The 17,063-nt window shown below is 47.5% G+C and overlaps 1 protein-coding gene across 2 annotated transcripts in view; it reads right to left on the bottom strand.

Annotated features, from left to right (window-relative positions):
• The window catches only part of Kif9 (kinesin family member 9), a 43,324-nt gene that overhangs the window by 14,217 nt on the left and 12,044 nt on the right, over nucleotides 1-17,063 (bottom strand). Inside the window, exons 6-14 of one of the 2 annotated variants that reach the window (XM_032910885.1) lie at nucleotides 15,302-15,385; nucleotides 15,101-15,193; nucleotides 13,910-14,057; nucleotides 12,887-12,951; nucleotides 7,762-7,839; nucleotides 3,227-3,295; nucleotides 2,720-2,824; nucleotides 948-1,003; nucleotides 153-243 (exon numbers count right to left, since the gene is read on the bottom strand). In XM_032910885.1, coding sequence (XP_032766776.1) covers nucleotides 153-243; nucleotides 948-1,003; nucleotides 2,720-2,824; nucleotides 3,227-3,295; nucleotides 7,762-7,839; nucleotides 12,887-12,951; nucleotides 13,910-14,057; nucleotides 15,101-15,193; nucleotides 15,302-15,385 — 789 coding nt within the window. Of the gene's footprint in view, nucleotides 1-152; nucleotides 244-947; nucleotides 1,004-2,719; nucleotides 2,825-3,226; nucleotides 3,296-7,761; nucleotides 7,840-12,886; nucleotides 12,952-13,909; nucleotides 14,058-15,100; nucleotides 15,194-15,301; nucleotides 15,386-17,063 lie in introns of those variants that run through there. The other variant, XM_032910884.1, reaches the window with a different exon arrangement.

Here is a 17,063-nt window from a genome sequence, read left to right as displayed (position 1 = left end):
TCAAGTGGTTTACTCTTGCCCTGGGCATTCCATGTTTATCCTGGTGTTATCCTGACCTGGGGACTTGCATGACACTTGTAGTTGCTGCCAAAGTCTCCCCGAAGATGGAAAGTCTGAAGTGAGTGATGTTAGCAAGGAGCACCTGTGCTTACCTTCTGGACAGCAGAAATGGCTGCAAAGTCATTTTTGTCTATGAGAGTGTACTTCCTGCGCAAGGCAGACTCTACTTCCTGCTCCTGTTGGCTTGGGAGAAAGAGTGAGATAGCACCTTGTAATGGGGGATATGCTAAGTCCCCCCAAATTGGCTGAGACCCAAATACTAGATTAAAAGTTGGTTAAGTAAAGCCCTGACAATGGAGCCACAGCTTCACCATAGGCAAAAGACAATGCAAACAAAAGGTTCATCCCTTTTCACAATGTGCACGTCCCCACATCATCCAGTCCCCAAACCTATAGAGCACCTTCCAAGCCAGATGCATCAGCTCTAAGATGACATTTCATAGTGCCTGTAAACCTGCATGAGGACTGTGATGTCACCTAGGTTCTAACAGGCCCTTCGGAATCAAATGACCAGTGTGGTACCAACCAGCATTATCTGCTCAGACAATGGATATAAACTGTAAGTGCTCCTAGAGGTAGAGGACATGCAGGACTCATGAGGCCTAGCTCTGGCCACGCTCACAGCTGGCACTCCAGAGAGTCCCTGTCCAATTAACGAACTCAGCGAACACCCACCAGGGGCCTGTGCACACCCTAAGCACTCAGATCTGGTTCCTTACGTGGCAGAGAGCATTCTTCATGCACGCACACATGCGCGAGCGCGCGCACACACACACACACACACACACACGTGCGCACCTCTCACACACATGAGGGTTTTCTTGAAGGCAATTGCCCAGGCCATAAAAAATGAAAATGGAGTGTGAAGAGAGTGAGGAGAAACTTACCTCAGAACCACCCTGAACTGGTTGAATACCTCCTGAATCTGCCTTAGATTGATTATCTGGCAGAAGAGAGAAAGCAAAGCAGAGTTTAGACAACGGTACCAAGGAATGAGGCTGTGTCTAAGCAGAGAAGTCAGGAGCCCTTGGCTGACCCTGAGCCATCTCATTTTGAGCGTTAAGAGCATCTATTTCTCTTGGTTCCCTCACCCACATCAGAAAGTTGACAACTGTCTTTAGATTCAGTTCCAGGGGACAATATTCTCTTTCGGTTTCCACAGGGAACCTATGCAAAGTACAAACCCACACTCAGATATGTGTATGCATGTGTATGCTTTTAAATATTTATTTATTTTTATGTGTATGAGTGCTTTGCCTGCATGTATGTGTATGCTTGGTGCACCCGAAGACCAGAAGAGGACAATAGATCCCCTGGAACTGGAGTTACAGACTGCCATGCACTGCACATTAGTGCTGGGGACTAAACCTGGGTCTTCTGCAAGAACATCAAGTACCCCTAACTGCTGAGCCATATGGCTGGAGAGATGGATCAATGGTTAAGAACACAGGCTGGTATTCCAGAGCACCCAGGTTCACTTCCCAGCACCTACATGGCAACTCATGTAACTCCAGGACCAGGAGATCGGACACCCTCCCACACAGACATATGTAGGCAAAACACCAATGTACATTACATTTAATGTAAAGGAAGGAAGGAAAGAAGGGAGGAAGGGAGGAAGGAAGGAAGGAGGAAGGAAGGAAAGTAGAAAAACAAAATATCCAGGGAGATAAACACTAGTATTCCCGCTCTCTGCTTCCTGACTGTGTACACAGTCTGACCAGCCTCAAACGTCTGCCACTCTTGCCTTCTCTGCCATGATGAGTTACATCATCTGTGAGTCAGAACAAACATTCCTGTCTCGTCTTGCTTTTGTCAGATATATTGTCATTGTCACAACAATGAGGACAATTGGTGCAAATACTCCCTAAGGAAAAGACTGTATTAAAATTATTAAGTAGCTTTCTTCCACTTCCAGAAGGTTTAGATGGACCACATTAACACACCCTCTCGTTTGGGCACAGGCATAGACACATGTGCAGCTGGAGGAAGGTTAGCGGCCTATGAACACTAAACTTGATTCAGGTTGGTTTAATGCTTCCCTTGTGCTTGGAAAGGCCACCAAACTGTCCACATTGACACTTAAGGGGGAGGGATAGTAGCCCATGTAGTTCCCTGATGAGAGGGTTAATGGCTGCACTGTAAATGAGATTCATTCCCCCCTCCAGCCCCTCCTTTGTGCCTGCTACCTTCTTTTAAACTCCAACAGTGAGCTCTGGGGGCAGGATCCTCATAAAGGACTATCAGCCTGACCACCATCCCTTATCTGCTTCATACGGCCAGGCACAGCCAAGCTCATCCAAGGGGAAACGCCTTGGCCTACTTTCCTCCTCTGCTGCACAGGTGAGGCTACTGAACACTCAGTAGCCCGGGCACTCAGCCAGGAGGCACCTGGGATTCCATCAGAGCAGCTTTGCTTCAAGGTCTGTCTCCCCCCTGACCCCCACCGAGACGGATGACCTTTGATATATACACTGTGTATAGCTCACTTTAAGGTTTGTGACCCTAACCATGGACACTAAGGCCATGATGAGCTGAAGGGCTTTGACAAGGAGGGGCAACACCACTTCCCATCTATTGCATCCACTCCGTATCACAGTACTCAGCAAGGGAAGTCCAAGAGAGTAGAGCATGATGGTCCCACGGCAGGGCTCCTTACGTCAATCTCGTCCAGCGTCCCCTCCAGGTACCTCCGTACTTGGGAGTTGATCTCAGCAATCTGGATCTCATCCATGGGGTCATAATTCACGAGGGTGCGGTTGGACTTGAAGGATGAAGAACATGTGCTACATGAGCGATAAGAACCTGAGCCCAAGCAGGGGCATCGGGGCCATCCTGACAGCCAAAAAGTCGAGCTGGGGACAGGATCTGACCGCTAGGCTGGCTGCTTGCTTTACCATCTGGTCCTGCTGGGGAAGGCCCGAAAAGCAGGCCAGATGTCTCAGCAAACCAGAATGGTGACCACAAGCCCAACTGGGCCACTGGAGGGCTCCACCTGCCACAGAATGTCTGCTGCAAATCCTTCCTACTGCCTGACCCATGCTAACCCCAACCACCACCACCTTAAACTCCCCCCACCACCACCTTAATGGCCCCCACCTTAACCTGCCATGCTGTTTGCCCCTGGTCTCTGTCCCCAGCAACTCCCCCATAGTCACTCCCTTACCAGACTATCATGGATGGCCAGTTCCTGCTTAAGCAATGCCAGTTCCTTCTCCAAATTCTTGACCATTCTCTGACAGGGAAAACATAACAAATAGGGAAGAGGGTCATCAGAAAAACTACTTGGCTCCTTTGTAGCAAATGCCCAATTTCTTTTCTTTTTTCTCTTTCTTTCTCTCTCTCTCTTTCTCTCTTTCTTTAAGACAGAGTTTCTCTGTGGAGCTTTAGCTGTCCTGGAGCTCACTGTAGACCAGGCTGGCCTTGAACTTACAGAGGTCCACCTGCCTCTGCCTCCGGTGATGGATTAAAGGCATGTGCCACCATAGCAGCCAAATGTTCGATTTCTTAATTTGGACCCAGATATCCTAGTTATTCCTGCCAATACATAAAGTGTATTCTTGGTTTCTAGGTCATCCATTCTAGTTGGTGGGAGACCCTTTGCCAACTGGAATGAGCTATCGTCTAAGATGGCTTCTTTCAGCAAACATGACTGAGAACTGCACACAGGTTATGGGCTGTCTTCAAACCCAACTCCCAGTAGCTCCTGGAGAGCTCCCTCGTCTCCCAAGATAAGGCTCTTCACCTAGGCCATGACATATGTGTGGAGGTCAAAGGACAAGTTGCAGTACTCAGTTCTCCCCACCCTACACTGTTCTACTGCTCTTTCGAAAAATGTGACTCTCGTGTGTGTGTGTGTGTGTGTGTGTGTGTGTGTGTGTGTGTGTGTTTTTAATTTTTGAGACAGGGTCTCATTAGTCCATGATGGCTCCAAAGCCATCATGTGGCCAAGAGTGACCTTGAACCCCTGATCCTCCAGGCTCTCCCTCTGAGTGCTGGGATGATAGTTATATGCTACCATGCTGGACTCTTAGGGTTGGGTCTTAAATGTCCACTGAAGGTCATGTGGTAAACAATCCCTGTGTTAGTCACTTTGCTGTTGTAACAAAATATCTGAGCCAGTCAAGTATAGTAGTAGTACCCAGCTTTAACCCCAGCATCAGTGACAATGGCAGGCAGATCTCAGGGAGCTCAAGGCCAGCCTAGGCTGCATAATGAGTTCCAGGACCGCCAGGGCTACACAGTGAGGCTCTGTCTCAAAAACAAACGAGCAAATCTGAACAAATTGCTTTGGGTCCAAAATGATGTGTGAGAAGGGTGAGTGTGCAGAAACAAAGCCATTTACCTCAGAATGGCCAGAAAGCAGAGAGATTGAAGAATGGTCCAAGGACAAGCTACACCCTTCAAATGCACATCCCAGTCATTGGCTTCCTCCAACTGGGTCCAGCTCCTCCTAACAGTCCATTTTTATAAATGGGCACTCTTTGCACTGGGGCATGACTTAGTTCCAGAGCACTTGCCTAGCATGTGTGTGCCTTGGGCTCCAGCCTTAATACCACAAAAAAGAAAAAGTCGAGTATGGTGGTTTATGCATGTAATTCTAACACTTGGCAGGAGGATCAATAGTCCAGGCTGGCTACATAGCCTAGAAGCCAGCCTGCACTATCCTGCAACTGTCACTAATGTTTTAAAAAGGAGGAAGAGGAAGGGAGGAGGAAGGAAGAAGGAAGAGGTGTCTGGTAGAGAACACCTCATAGATTCAAGTACTGAGAAATGATATCTTTTTGGGTTTTTTTGGTTTTTCTGTTTGTTTGTTTGTTTTTCTTTTTCTTTCTTTCTTTTTTTTTTTCCGGAGCTGGGGACTGAACCCAGGGCCTTGTGCTTGCTAGGCAAGCGCTCTACCACTGGGCTAAATCCCCAACCCGGAAATGATAGTTTTTTTAAAGATTTATTTATTATGTATACGACATTCTGCCTACATATATGCCTGCATGCAGAAGAGGGCATCAGATCCCATTACAGATGGTTGTGAACCACCATGTGGTTGCTGGGAATTGAACTCAGGAAGAACAGTCAGTGCTCTTAACCACTGCCAGAAGTGATACATTTTGAGCAACAGAATTTGCCAAATCTTTCCAGGCAGTGGTGCCTGCCTTTGATCCCAGCACTCAGGAGACAGAGGCAGGCAGATTTCTGAGTTCAAGGTCAGCCTGGGCTACACAGAGCTACAGCCAGGCCTCACAGAGCAGCCCTGTCTCGAAAACCCAAATGGAGAGTTTGCCTGGTTGCTTACATTTGATATTTGAGAATATTTTGTAACAGAGGCACAAGGAAGTTTTCAGAGACCTCTAACCAGGAACAGGCTCTTCACAGTCAGAAAATGACCACTGGAAGGAGCTGCTGCCAAAACGGGTGACCACTGTTGTGTCTAATCACAATCACAGACCCATGGGCTTCTCACACTGCAGGCCTGCTGTAGTCTAGCCTCATTCAGTCAGATCACCTGGGTACTGAGGCTCACCCGTCACCATGTGAGTGCACAGCAAGGGCTGACAGACCTCTGGCATCATGGTGGCAATTTAGACACAAAACGTGAGGTACGTGATCAGAATCCAAATCCTGGCTCAGCCTTTTAGGAAACACCAAGTATATCTCCTTCCAGCATGGACTGTCTTTGGGGCCAAAGAGAAAGGTTTGGGGGCTATTCTCAGCCACCTCATCCTCCCCACTCTAGGAAATACATTATGTCCCAGATACAGAACGTCTGGCCGAGATGCTGGCACCAGCTGTTGGATGATAGCTAGGTTGGATGAACATGTTGTAGCTAGGTTCTGTTCAGTGTATCTATCACAGGGGACATATGTGCTCCAATCAGAAGGTGAATTGGGTAGTAGACCCTCTTGGGAAAACCAGCCTCCAACTTACCCTGAGAACAGAGGGATTTTTTCCTAATGCTTGAGAGGTGTGGCAGCCTCTCCTACTGCTGGGAGCTGCTGCCTGAAAACGGCTGCAGAAGCAGACCCGAGTTCAGGGTCTTGAAAGCACCTCCTGTACCCACACACGTAGTACACACATCTGCTTGCACACACATTCGTACACACACAAGCATGCACATGCACGTAAACATACACTGTACACACCCATAATGCACACACACACACACACACACACACACACACACACACACACACATGAAAAGGCTCCACAGATAAGGAAGGAGCAAGTCATAGAACAAGGGTGGTTCAACCCAGAAACAGCAAATGCAACAACTGTGAACTCAAAAACACAAATCTTCACTGAACTGCGATGGCACAAGTCTATAATGCTAGCACACAGGGAATGAGGCGGGAGGAACAGGAAATGAGGCCAGATTGGACTAGATAAGGAGACCACGTCACAAAACGGAAGGCAAGGTGGGGAGGAACCAAAAGAGGAAAGGGAGGAGGGAGGGAGGGAGGGAGGGAGGGAGGGAAGGGAAGGAAGGAAGGAAGGAAGGAAGGAAGGAAGGAAGGAAGGAAGGAAGGAAGTAGAAAATACTCAGTCAGGCTCTACAACCAACAGAATCAGGAGCTCAGAATAGACAAGGGTTTAGCTGGCCAGGTGCTCCTTTCTAAACCTCACTGAGTTTAAGAATTTGAACTCTGAGCTCTACTTTCCTGCTAAACCACGTTTAGTCTCAAGATGGGATCGTCCTTCAGGGTTTAGAACCTAGAAATGTTTAACCCTTTTGCCAGGGACACAGGGACATACACATGCCCATCTCCAGTGACCATGATTTCAGAAGCATTTTTGGTTGCTTTTTAAAAAATGATTTACTTGGGTTGGGGATTTGGCTCAGTGGTAGAGCACTTGCCTAGGAAGCGCAAGGCCCTGGGTTCGGTCCCCAGCTCCGAAAAAAAGAATTAAAAAAAAAAAAAAAAAGATTTACTTTTATTTTACGCATGTGTGTGTGTACCCGTGTGTACGTGTACATGCATGTGTGTTTGTGTGTATGTGTATGTGTGCATTTGAGTGCATATGTGTGTTTGAGCCTGGTTCTCAGGGAGCCCAGAAGAGCACATTGGATTCCTTAGAACTGGAGTTACAGATGGTTGTGAGCTTCGGTGAGGGTGCTGGGGATGGAATCCAGGTCTTCTGTAAGAACAGTAAATGCTTCTAACCACTGAGCCATCTCTCCAGCCTGTGGGTCCATTTTTGAGACTGTCTCATGGATTCTAGGCTGTCTTTGAACTCATGATCTTCCTGAAAACGGATTCCTCCAAGTTGTCCTTGGACCTCCACTCATATGCCCACACATATACATGCACACATATATACACACAAAATAAATGTGTTCTATCAGGCAACTTGGAGAGACAATGTATGCTGATTCAGCTCTGAAGAAATCTCCTGGGGAGTCCTGGGATACCCAAGTCCCTGAATCCCCGCCTGTGAGCTGAGTGGTAGATCATCTCCCCTTTCACTTTTGTGGCAGTCTAGTGGGATCTCTGGGGACTCTTAACGATAGTGACTTATCACGGAAAGGAAAAGGATTGACCCAGGACTCCAGGCAAGACTTCAGTGGAGGAGGCAGGAGGAAGCCACACAAATCTGGCTTCCTTTATGACCTCCAGCAGATACTCATGTGGGAGCAGACACACAGGGAACAAACCTACAGACAGCATTCCCAGAGGTGGGAAGCTCCCATCAGCCCCTCAGTACCTCGGCATCATACTTCTCGTTGATGGCAGGCTCAGTGGTGACCAGCTTCATCCTGCTGGCAAACCTCAACGAAGATAGCTGAAAACAGACCAGATAGATGTCAGGTGGCCCGCCACTCACATGAGACCCTAAACACCAGCCTTCTCGGAGGGCATGTCCTCTTAACTGGTATCAGTTCCCATCCTCAAGGGGACAATGATCAAAAGGGCCTTTGTGGGTCTGAAGGTTAAGCAAGTGATATAGAAACTGGTTAGCGGGTGGAGGTCCTTGTGAGCTTTGCCAAGCAAATATGTAGGTCAGGCTGGTCCAATCCTTAACCAAAATATACATTTAGAAAGGGTACATCAGGCCTGATGGAACGTGCACTTATGAGGTGGTGACGAGTTTAAGATCATCCTCAGCTACCTATTGAGTTGGAGGCTAGCCTCGGCGCCATTAGATTCAGTATCAAAAATACATAAATAGGGTTGGAAAGAAGGCTCAGCGGTTAAGAGAGCTTGCTGCTTTTCCAAGGACCCAAGTTCAGTTCCCAGTACCCGGATCAGGTGGCTCACAACAGCCTGTTACTCTAACTTCAGGACATCTGATACCCTCTCTGGCCTCTGTGGGCACCTGTGCTCACATGCACATACTCACACTCACAAACACACATACACATAAACAAACAAAAATAATTTTAATAACAAACAAGATCTTGGCGGTGAGGTCTTCAGTAGGGTAGGGAATGGAACAGTAGGAACAGAAAGTTGATAAGAGACCCATGTTGTAGCCAGGTCCTTATCTAGTGCACTACCCAGACACTAGTCCACCTCCTCTTTCCCCTCCCTTCCTTCCCCCACCCCCTTGCTTTCTCTCACTTTCTCTGAGACAGATCCTCAATATGTAGACCAGGCTGGCCTCAACCTCACAGAGCTCCACCTGCCTTTCCTCTGCCTCCCCAATGCTGGGATTAAAGCCATGAGCCATGCACCTGTTGCAAACTGTTCTGTTTCTTTTACTTTTCTTCTGCAGAGCTGGAGAGTACATCCAGGGCCTTGTGCTTACTAGACAAGTTTTCTCCACTGATGAGCATCCTCAGTCCCACATTGTTCCAACTCTTAACCTACAGCTCCCAGCTTCTGCCCAAACCCCTGTGCTCAGGGAGCCCCTGCCTAAGGCAGTCCTCCCTCCTTTCCTCCTAACCTCTTATCTCTCTATTCTCGGTTCCTTAAGGCACAGTTAAGGAAGGCACCAGCCTCCAGCACAAAGCTTTCCAGGTTCTCCTTCACATGAAAGGCACAGGCATGGTGCCCCCCTCCTACAGGAGGTGCCTTTGGCTCTTCCTAGCTACTTCTCTCAGTCTAGATAGGTGACGTCTAAAAGAAATAATATACGACCACATTCATTGTTACATTTTCCTTGTTTGCTTTTTTGTTTGTATGAACTTGAGGCAGACTTTTTTTTTTTTTTTTTTTTTTTTTCAGAGCTGGGGACCGAACCCATGGCCTTGCGGTTGCTAGGCAAGCGCTCTACCACTGAGCTAAATCCCCAACCCCGAAGCAGACTTTTTATACATAGCCCTGGGTGTTCTGGAACCCTCTATGAAGAGCAGGCTGGCCTCAAATTCACAGGCTTCTGCCCGCCTCTGCCTCTAGAGTGCTGGGATTCAAGGCTGTGTCTCCATACCTGGCAAATAAGCCATGTGTGTGGGGAGAAGGGTAAAGTAGTTGGCTGCATAAACATGAGAACCTAAGAACTTGAGTTAGATTCCCAGAATACACGTAAAGAAGCCTGTGTGGTGGCATGAGCTTGTAATCTCACACTTGGTAAGATACAGACAGGTAGATCCTTGGGGTTTGTTGGCCAGCCATCTTAGCCTTAATGGGCTACACCTCCAGGTTAATGAGAGATCCTGCCCCTCCCCCTCCAAAACACAAGGTATGGGCTGGAGAGATGGTTCAGTGGGTAAGAGCACTTGTACTGAATGCAAGGGAACCTGAGTTCAAATCCCCTGCACCCTTGTAAAGAGTCAGATATCAGTGTTGAGGGCAGAGAGACAGGTGAATCAAGGAGTCCACTGACCAGCCAGCCTAGCCAAAACGGTAAGATATAGGTTCTTCAAAAGAATCTGCCTCAAAAAATAAGTTGGCTAACAACAGAGGAAGAAGTCTACCATCCTCCTCTGGCCTCTGCTCATCCTTTCTCACTGCAAAGAAGAGCAGGACACCACAGTGATGGCCTGACTCTCAAGAAATGGCCCCCAACCCCAAGAAAAAGAAAAAAGAGAAGGAAGAGGAAAGGAGGAGGAAGAGGAAAAAGGGGTTGGGGATTTAGCTCAGTGGTAGAGCGCTTGCCTAGCGAGCGCAAGGCCCTGGGCTCGTCCTCAGCTTGGGGAAAAAAAAAGAAGAAAAAGAGGAAGAAGCATAAGTGGTAGCCCATTCCAAAGCAGACTTGACATCTCCTAAGTGACTTCTGGGGCATTATGGCTAGAGGCCATGAGCAGCCACGTGAGTGGGTGTCCTGGAAATAGCCTCAATGCACACGTTTTAGGTGAGGGTGGAGCACAAGGCAGGCCCTGAGAATGGAGCCTCCTGTAATGCTGGGCTGACTGTCAGTGAAGAGGCCTTGAGACTAGGAACAGGCTTGGAATGGAATAAGGCACCTTGCAGTGGCCCCAAGGACTGGTAAGGTTCTTTCCCAGTGGTGTTTGGTTGGTCAAATGTTCTGTCTGCCACTGGACATTTGAGTAACCTTACATAAATCTCACCACTCCCTGGTACAGGGATGAGAGGCCTGCCTTACAAATCCTTGGGAGACTCAGTGTGCAATTTCTGATGTCTCTGTGAAGAGAGCTCTCAGAAGAAGCCTGATTGTTATAGGTGCTAGGTTACGCTGTTCCAAACATGACTGTTGTTTTTGTTTCAGGGCACTGGTCCCCCATCCCAGCATGCAAGTGTGAGCATCTACACACACACACATACACACACACACACACACACACACACACACACACACACACACACACACGTTATTACATAGAGTAAAACTACATAATAGGAACGTGTTATTTTTTAACATTTAGAGAAGAGATTCATTAGCACCCACACCCCTCATATACCTTTGTTCTAAACTCCTAAGACCACACATCTGGGCCTGTGGGTCCAGACCTGGGCAGAGCCCCTGGGCAGTGTGGGACTAAGAGCGTGGAGATCCCAAGGGCCAGGAGAGTTGCTGCCTGTGCTCCGACTATCTCAGGGGTGGAGATGGGAGGGTGGGGCTTTCACTGAGCTGGAAGGTACCATTTTCTTTTCTTTTTTTCCTTGTTATGTAACAGAGTTAGAGTTTATTAAAGGTATTTTAAATAGATTTTTAAGCACAAGGATTAAGAAACAGAGAGGAATCAGAAAGCAAGACACAGCAGAATATACAATCACTGGTTTGCAGGACTGAGTAACTCAGGAGGAAACAGAGATGGTCACTGAATTTCTAGAATATTAAAGTAATCTGGGCCTGGTTAGTAGCAAGAACTGCCTTCCATTTTATTAAAAATACTCATTGCCTTCCCTTTGTGTGCCTTTTACTTAAATATGAATTATATGTCAAGAGGAATAGCCACTGATTGACCCCAAGGCTCCTCTGTTTTGTTTCGAGATAGAGTCTCACTAAGTAGCCTTGGCCGTAACTCACTCTGTAGACCAGGCTGGCTTCTGATTCACAGAGACCCTCCATCTCTGCCTCCTGAGTGCTATCACACCTGGCTTTCCAAGGCTCGTCCTTAAAGCAATACTACAATAAGATACTTACTACAATAAAGCAATACTTACTACAAAGCCTCCCAAGTGCCTTGATACCTCTATCTGCCATCATGTCTTATATCCCAGAACGACATGCAGTGACCCCCAAATGGGTCCATGACTAAGATATCCCAGCATGGGTGACTTCCTCAAAGCAGCGTGGATAGAGTTCTCAGGGGTAGCTTTCTTATTAGTAAGGCAGCCTGGAGGTCAAAGTTGATACAGCTCCTCTTAGGGATCAATTTTCCTTTGTTATGAGATGAGACCAGGAGGTTCCTAAACCCTTTCCCTGGAGGTGCTGTCTCACGTCAGCTGGAGCTCTTTGGTTTGGCCTCCCAAGTCCCAGGGCACTGAATGTGTGGCAAGAGCACTCTCCCTGAGCTGGGACAGTCCCTAATGTATACAGGCTGGTGGCCCTACAGTCATGCCTTGCCTCACAACATCCCTGGAAATGACCCATTTCACCTAAGTGAATTCTCCAGGTAGCTGAAGCTTGTGCCCAACACTTGCAACAGTAAAACATCTAGGGACAGTTTTCCTAACTGTCTATGACAAGGGTACCCTAGAGGGGGAAACCCAACCTGGGATGGAGTCCCTTGTCACTGTGTCAGACACTTATTCCTGTCTGACATTTTCAGGATACTGTATCCTGCTACCGGATTCTCTCCCTGAGTCCCATCAGTGTCCACAACTCTCCCCTCTTCAAACTCTCTCTGTTGTGTGTAGAGCAGCCGAGCCCTGCAATTCCCCTTTCCTCCCTTCTTAAGCCCTCCTGTAGAGTAACAAGATGTTCCTGGCATGAGTCACCTGCTCAGTTCTGCCATCGCCTCTACCAGTAACACTTGTGCGTCCTGCTGCCAATATCTGAATGCCACCCAGCTCAGTACCCACCCAGCTTCAGGGAGGAAAAGTCCTTTCCTTTCCCAGGCCTCTTTTGAAGGTCTTGCCTACCCAGGACTCTGGCATGACTTAGGACCAGGGCTTCTCCTTCTGCACAGGGGGCTCTGTTGCATCTTTTCTCAACTATTCACTTCACATGAGCTGTACCCCTGAAAACATGTTCTTTGTCCCCACAAAACTGCTTTCACTGTGCCCTTCTTACATAAGTCCCCAAGGTTGAGTCTTTCTTACACCTGTGCTTCTTTCTTAATATGGTTTATTGTTTGGTGTCGGCATCCTGGTCTCTGTCACTCTCAGCAGTTGTGGCTCAGATTTGTCCTTGTGGTCCTGAATAATGCCATGGATAGTGGCATCTGTGCCAGTCTGGATCCAACCTTATCCATGCTGAACCCTCAGTCCCTGCACCCATGGGGAGAAACTCCAGCCTGGTCGCACAGGCTGTCTCTACCTACCGTTTCGTCTAACTGGGCAGCTTCTCCATAGATGTTTGTCACAAGGACCATATTGCAGTTTCCCCCTGCAGAAAGGGACACGAGAGTTTCCTTTAGGATTGACAGGGTACTGTTATGGACCCAATACTTGTGTCCCCACAAAATTTATAACCTCCAAAATCCCAAAACTCAGTCTAATGTGTTTGGAATGGAACCTTTGGTAGTAATTACTTTTAGATAAGGTCTGTGTGTGCAGCCCCTTTGCTGGGGGTTTCTGTCTTTGTAAAAAAAGAAAAAGCAGACCCATTTCATTCTCTCCAGGTGAGGATATGGCCAAGAAGTAGCCATCTGCAAGGAAGGAACCAGATCTACTGACACCTCGATCCTGGCCTTCGCTGTCCACATAACTACAAGGAATGCATTTGCACATGCCTTCCGCCTGCGGTGCTTTGTTTGAACAGCCCGTGCTGACTTAGAGACAAAGGAGACAACCCTAGCTGCATGAGGCTATGAGGCAAGAGACAGAAGTAGGACCAGAGAGAGACCATTAGATGTACACAGGAGGAACCAGGACAGAATAGACACTTCAGGAGACTGGGACAAGCTCAGGAAGGAAGGTGTGAGCTTGGACTTTGCTCATGGCCAGGAACCAGTGACTGCGTTATTAGGCCTGACAAACCCTGACACAGGTGGGGATGACAAGGAGGCTTCCACTGTTGTGTCCAGGAAGGTGTAAAGGACACGGGGAAATGATAGGAGAGGCCCTTTCCCTGACTCTCCAAGGCCACAAAGGTCTCTGCCAAACCCTTTAGGGACAAGGTGGAAAGAGAAAATGTTCCCAGCAGAGGCAAAAGCTTGAATAACAATTCTAACAGCAAGAATGCCTGAAGGCTTGTCCGGTGTCTGACTGGCATCACTTCTCAAGAACCACAGTAAACTCACTGCCCTGGGTCAAAGTGATTCTCCGATCCCTAATGGCAGATAAGCCAGACCTAGTCCTCCACAGAACACAATCCCTCCTCTGAGGACCATCCACAGCCTCACCTAAGGAGTCTTTCAGAGCGTGGGTGAGCTTGCTCTGCCGGAAAGGGATGTGGTCCCGATTCTGGTCCCCCAGGGCAATGATAGCCTGCTCCAAGAATGACAGCGACTTGTTGATGTAGGTGGCTTCCTTTAGGACTCTGCCTTCTGACTGCAAACAAAATGTCTGGGTCACGCTGAACAGAATAGGGAGGCAACCCTATTAAGGTTGCCCACCCTTACTGGTTTACAGTTATGTAAAAGTCTGCAGCAGGCTGGAGCCTCCTCCCCAGAACCAGGACCTTTTCCTCCAAGTTGGGAGTGGTTTCCATTTTGGGTTACTGATAATGGTAATAGTAAAACTCACAGGAACATTCATATGAAAGTTGACATGAATTAGAACACACAAATGAATATCCATATGATACAGTTACATGTATAAATGCACATGAAATACCTGAGCAGGTAAGCCTATGAATAGTCACATAAATATAGTAGCACCCACAAGCAAATACTCATCTAAATACTCTCATGAAATTTTGTGTTAAAATATCTTTGCAAATATATATTTGAAATTAAATATGCATGTGAATTCTTTCATGTCTATGCACAGAGAAACACCATGCCAGTGTGGAGATTTCCTGAGTACTTACTGAATACTGGTGAGGGGTAATTACAAGGAACCAACTCTTTCCTATCAAAAGAATGCTCACAGGAACGAAACCTTCGGGATGCTATTGCCATCTCCCTACCTTGTAAAACTGTTTGCTCAGCAAAGACCCTGCTGTACTGTGTTTCAGAACTTGATGATCCAGAGAAGCTGGCCCTTTCCCCCGTTTCCTTCACACCAATTTTCAAAACTAACCAATCACCAGAGACTGTGAGGTCAGACTCCAGTCAAAGGAGAAAAGACACAGCACTCTTGTGTTAGGATGAAAACCTATTGTATTTTTGGTCGGGTGTGCTTGTTACTTGACAGAAGCTATGCATCCTCTCACAAAAGTAAAAGCTTACTTACAAACTTTGCTTTCCTTTGTGAGATACTGTGAGTTCTGAGCCCCAGGCTTACTTCCAACCCAATGTCGGCATTACGTGAAGGGGAATCATCTCACGCAGTGGTTAGAAAAGCACGCCACTCCATCTGCATGTTCTCAAGAGTCCAATGTGGGATATACACACAGACTAGGCCACAGGGTCTGTGGCTTCTTGACTTACCCCCGTCTTGCTGAGCCTCTCCGAGCCTGCCAGGTCTACCAGGTTGATTTTGGAAGTGATATACTTTTCATCTGATAAGGTCCGAGAATGAGCCTACAAAGACATCCAGACAATTTAGAGTGCCCTGGGAGGAGCTTCTGGCTGGGTGGCACCCACTGGAGTCACCAGTCCTTCTCTGGTGAACAAAGAACGCGCACCAACCTCCATGTAGATGGTGAAAATGCAGTGTGACCTGGATGAGTTCTTGTTCATCGTGTGGGAGGCAATGATCCTGTTGGTCTCTCCCTGGAGGGGAAAGGAAGTATATGTGACATTTTGAAAACTGACAACAAGGACTCTCAGTCACTGTCCAACACTCAGACCATCACCATCAGCTGGGCCTTCTGGGCAAAGTCTTTTGTAAACTAGTAGAAGGGAAACAAACAGGAGTTTGGTGCTGTACTTTCACCACCAGAGATTTCCGGTAAAGCTTATTTGTTTGCTTATTTTGGAGACAGGGTCCCATTATGTAGCTCTGGCTAGCCTGGAACTCACTCTGTAGACCAGATTGTCTCAAACTCACAAACCCTCCTGCCTCTGCCTTCAGAGGCACCAGAAGAGGGCATCAGATCCCATTACAGATGGTTGTGACCCACCATGTGGTTACTGGGAATTGAACTCAGGACCTCTGGAAGAGCAATCAGTGCTCTTAACCACTGAGCCATCTCTCCAGCCTCCCCAGCCCTGCCATTTTTTGTAATGCAATGATTTTTAGTAAACGTACAGAATTGTACAACATTATCACAATCCTATTTTAGAACTGCTACATCATCCCAGAGTTCCCTGGGGCCATGGGCAGTTAGTGCCTTCCCACTCCTTCCCAGGCAGCCACTCAGTTGCTTTCTGGTTCTCTGTGTGGCTATTCTGGATTTTCCACCAGCATAAACTCAGTCCATGTGGCCCTCTGTGGCTGACGGCTATGTTTCCAAGGTTCATTTATGTTGTAGAATGCATCCTCATTCTGTCTGGCCTCCCCCACCTGGTCCCTTTTACTGCTGATTTTCCACTGTGGAGCTGTTTATCTATTCATTGGCTAACAGACATCATGGTGACAATCTCTAATGGCTATGAACAATGCTGCCATGAACACATATGAACCTCTGTGTGTATACGCATATGTGCCACACATTTGTTTCTCTTGGGTAGACAGCTAGGAAAAGAATCACTAGGTCTGGGGTTGGGGATTTAGCCCGGTGGTAGAGCGCTTGCCTAGGAAGCACAAGGCCCTGGGTTCGGTCCCCAGCTCCGAAAAAAAAGAACCAAAAAGAAAAAAAAAAAAAAAGAATCACTAGGTCTTTTGTAAAACATGATTAAGGTTCCCCCCCTTGGTAACTGTCGGCGTGGTTTGACTTTCCTTGATTATTATTTATGGATTGTGCCTGTTTTTCTAAGTCAGAGGACAACTTGCTGGAGTCAGTTCTCCCCTACCATGTGGGTCCTGAGGACTGGAATCAGAGCATCAGGGCTGCTGGCAGACAACTTTCCCCACTGACATATCCCATAGCTCTAATTTAAGTTTAATTACAAAGAACTGCTTCTATACAGGGTTCTTACAGGTGGTCAGGCTGAGCTTGAGCTCACTGTCTTCCTACCTCAGCCTACTAGGAGAAGGGATTCCCAGAATCTGCAACCACACCAGCAGTTCTGACATTTGGATTCAATAAGTAGTCGTGACTTAGGGTTAACTCAAAAAGAGGACATAAGACGGGCTGGGAGTGCGGCCCACTGGTAGAGTACTTGCCTAGCACACACAAGGTTGAATTTGATCCTTAACACAGCCAAGATAAGAGAGAAAGAACACAAGAATAAGTTCAACTATGTACGGCCAGGCATGACAGTGTAGATCTGTAAGTCCCATTATTTAAGGGGCAAAGGCGGGAGAGTCACAAGATCAGAGCCTACCTGGATTGCAGAGTGACTTCAA

The sequence above is a fragment of the Rattus rattus genome, chromosome 8, assembly GCF_011064425.1.
Source record: "Rattus rattus isolate New Zealand chromosome 8, Rrattus_CSIRO_v1, whole genome shotgun sequence".
Classification (NCBI taxonomy): Eukaryota; Metazoa; Chordata; class Mammalia; order Rodentia; family Muridae; genus Rattus; species Rattus rattus.
This window is presented reverse-complemented; position numbering and strand designations above follow the sequence as displayed.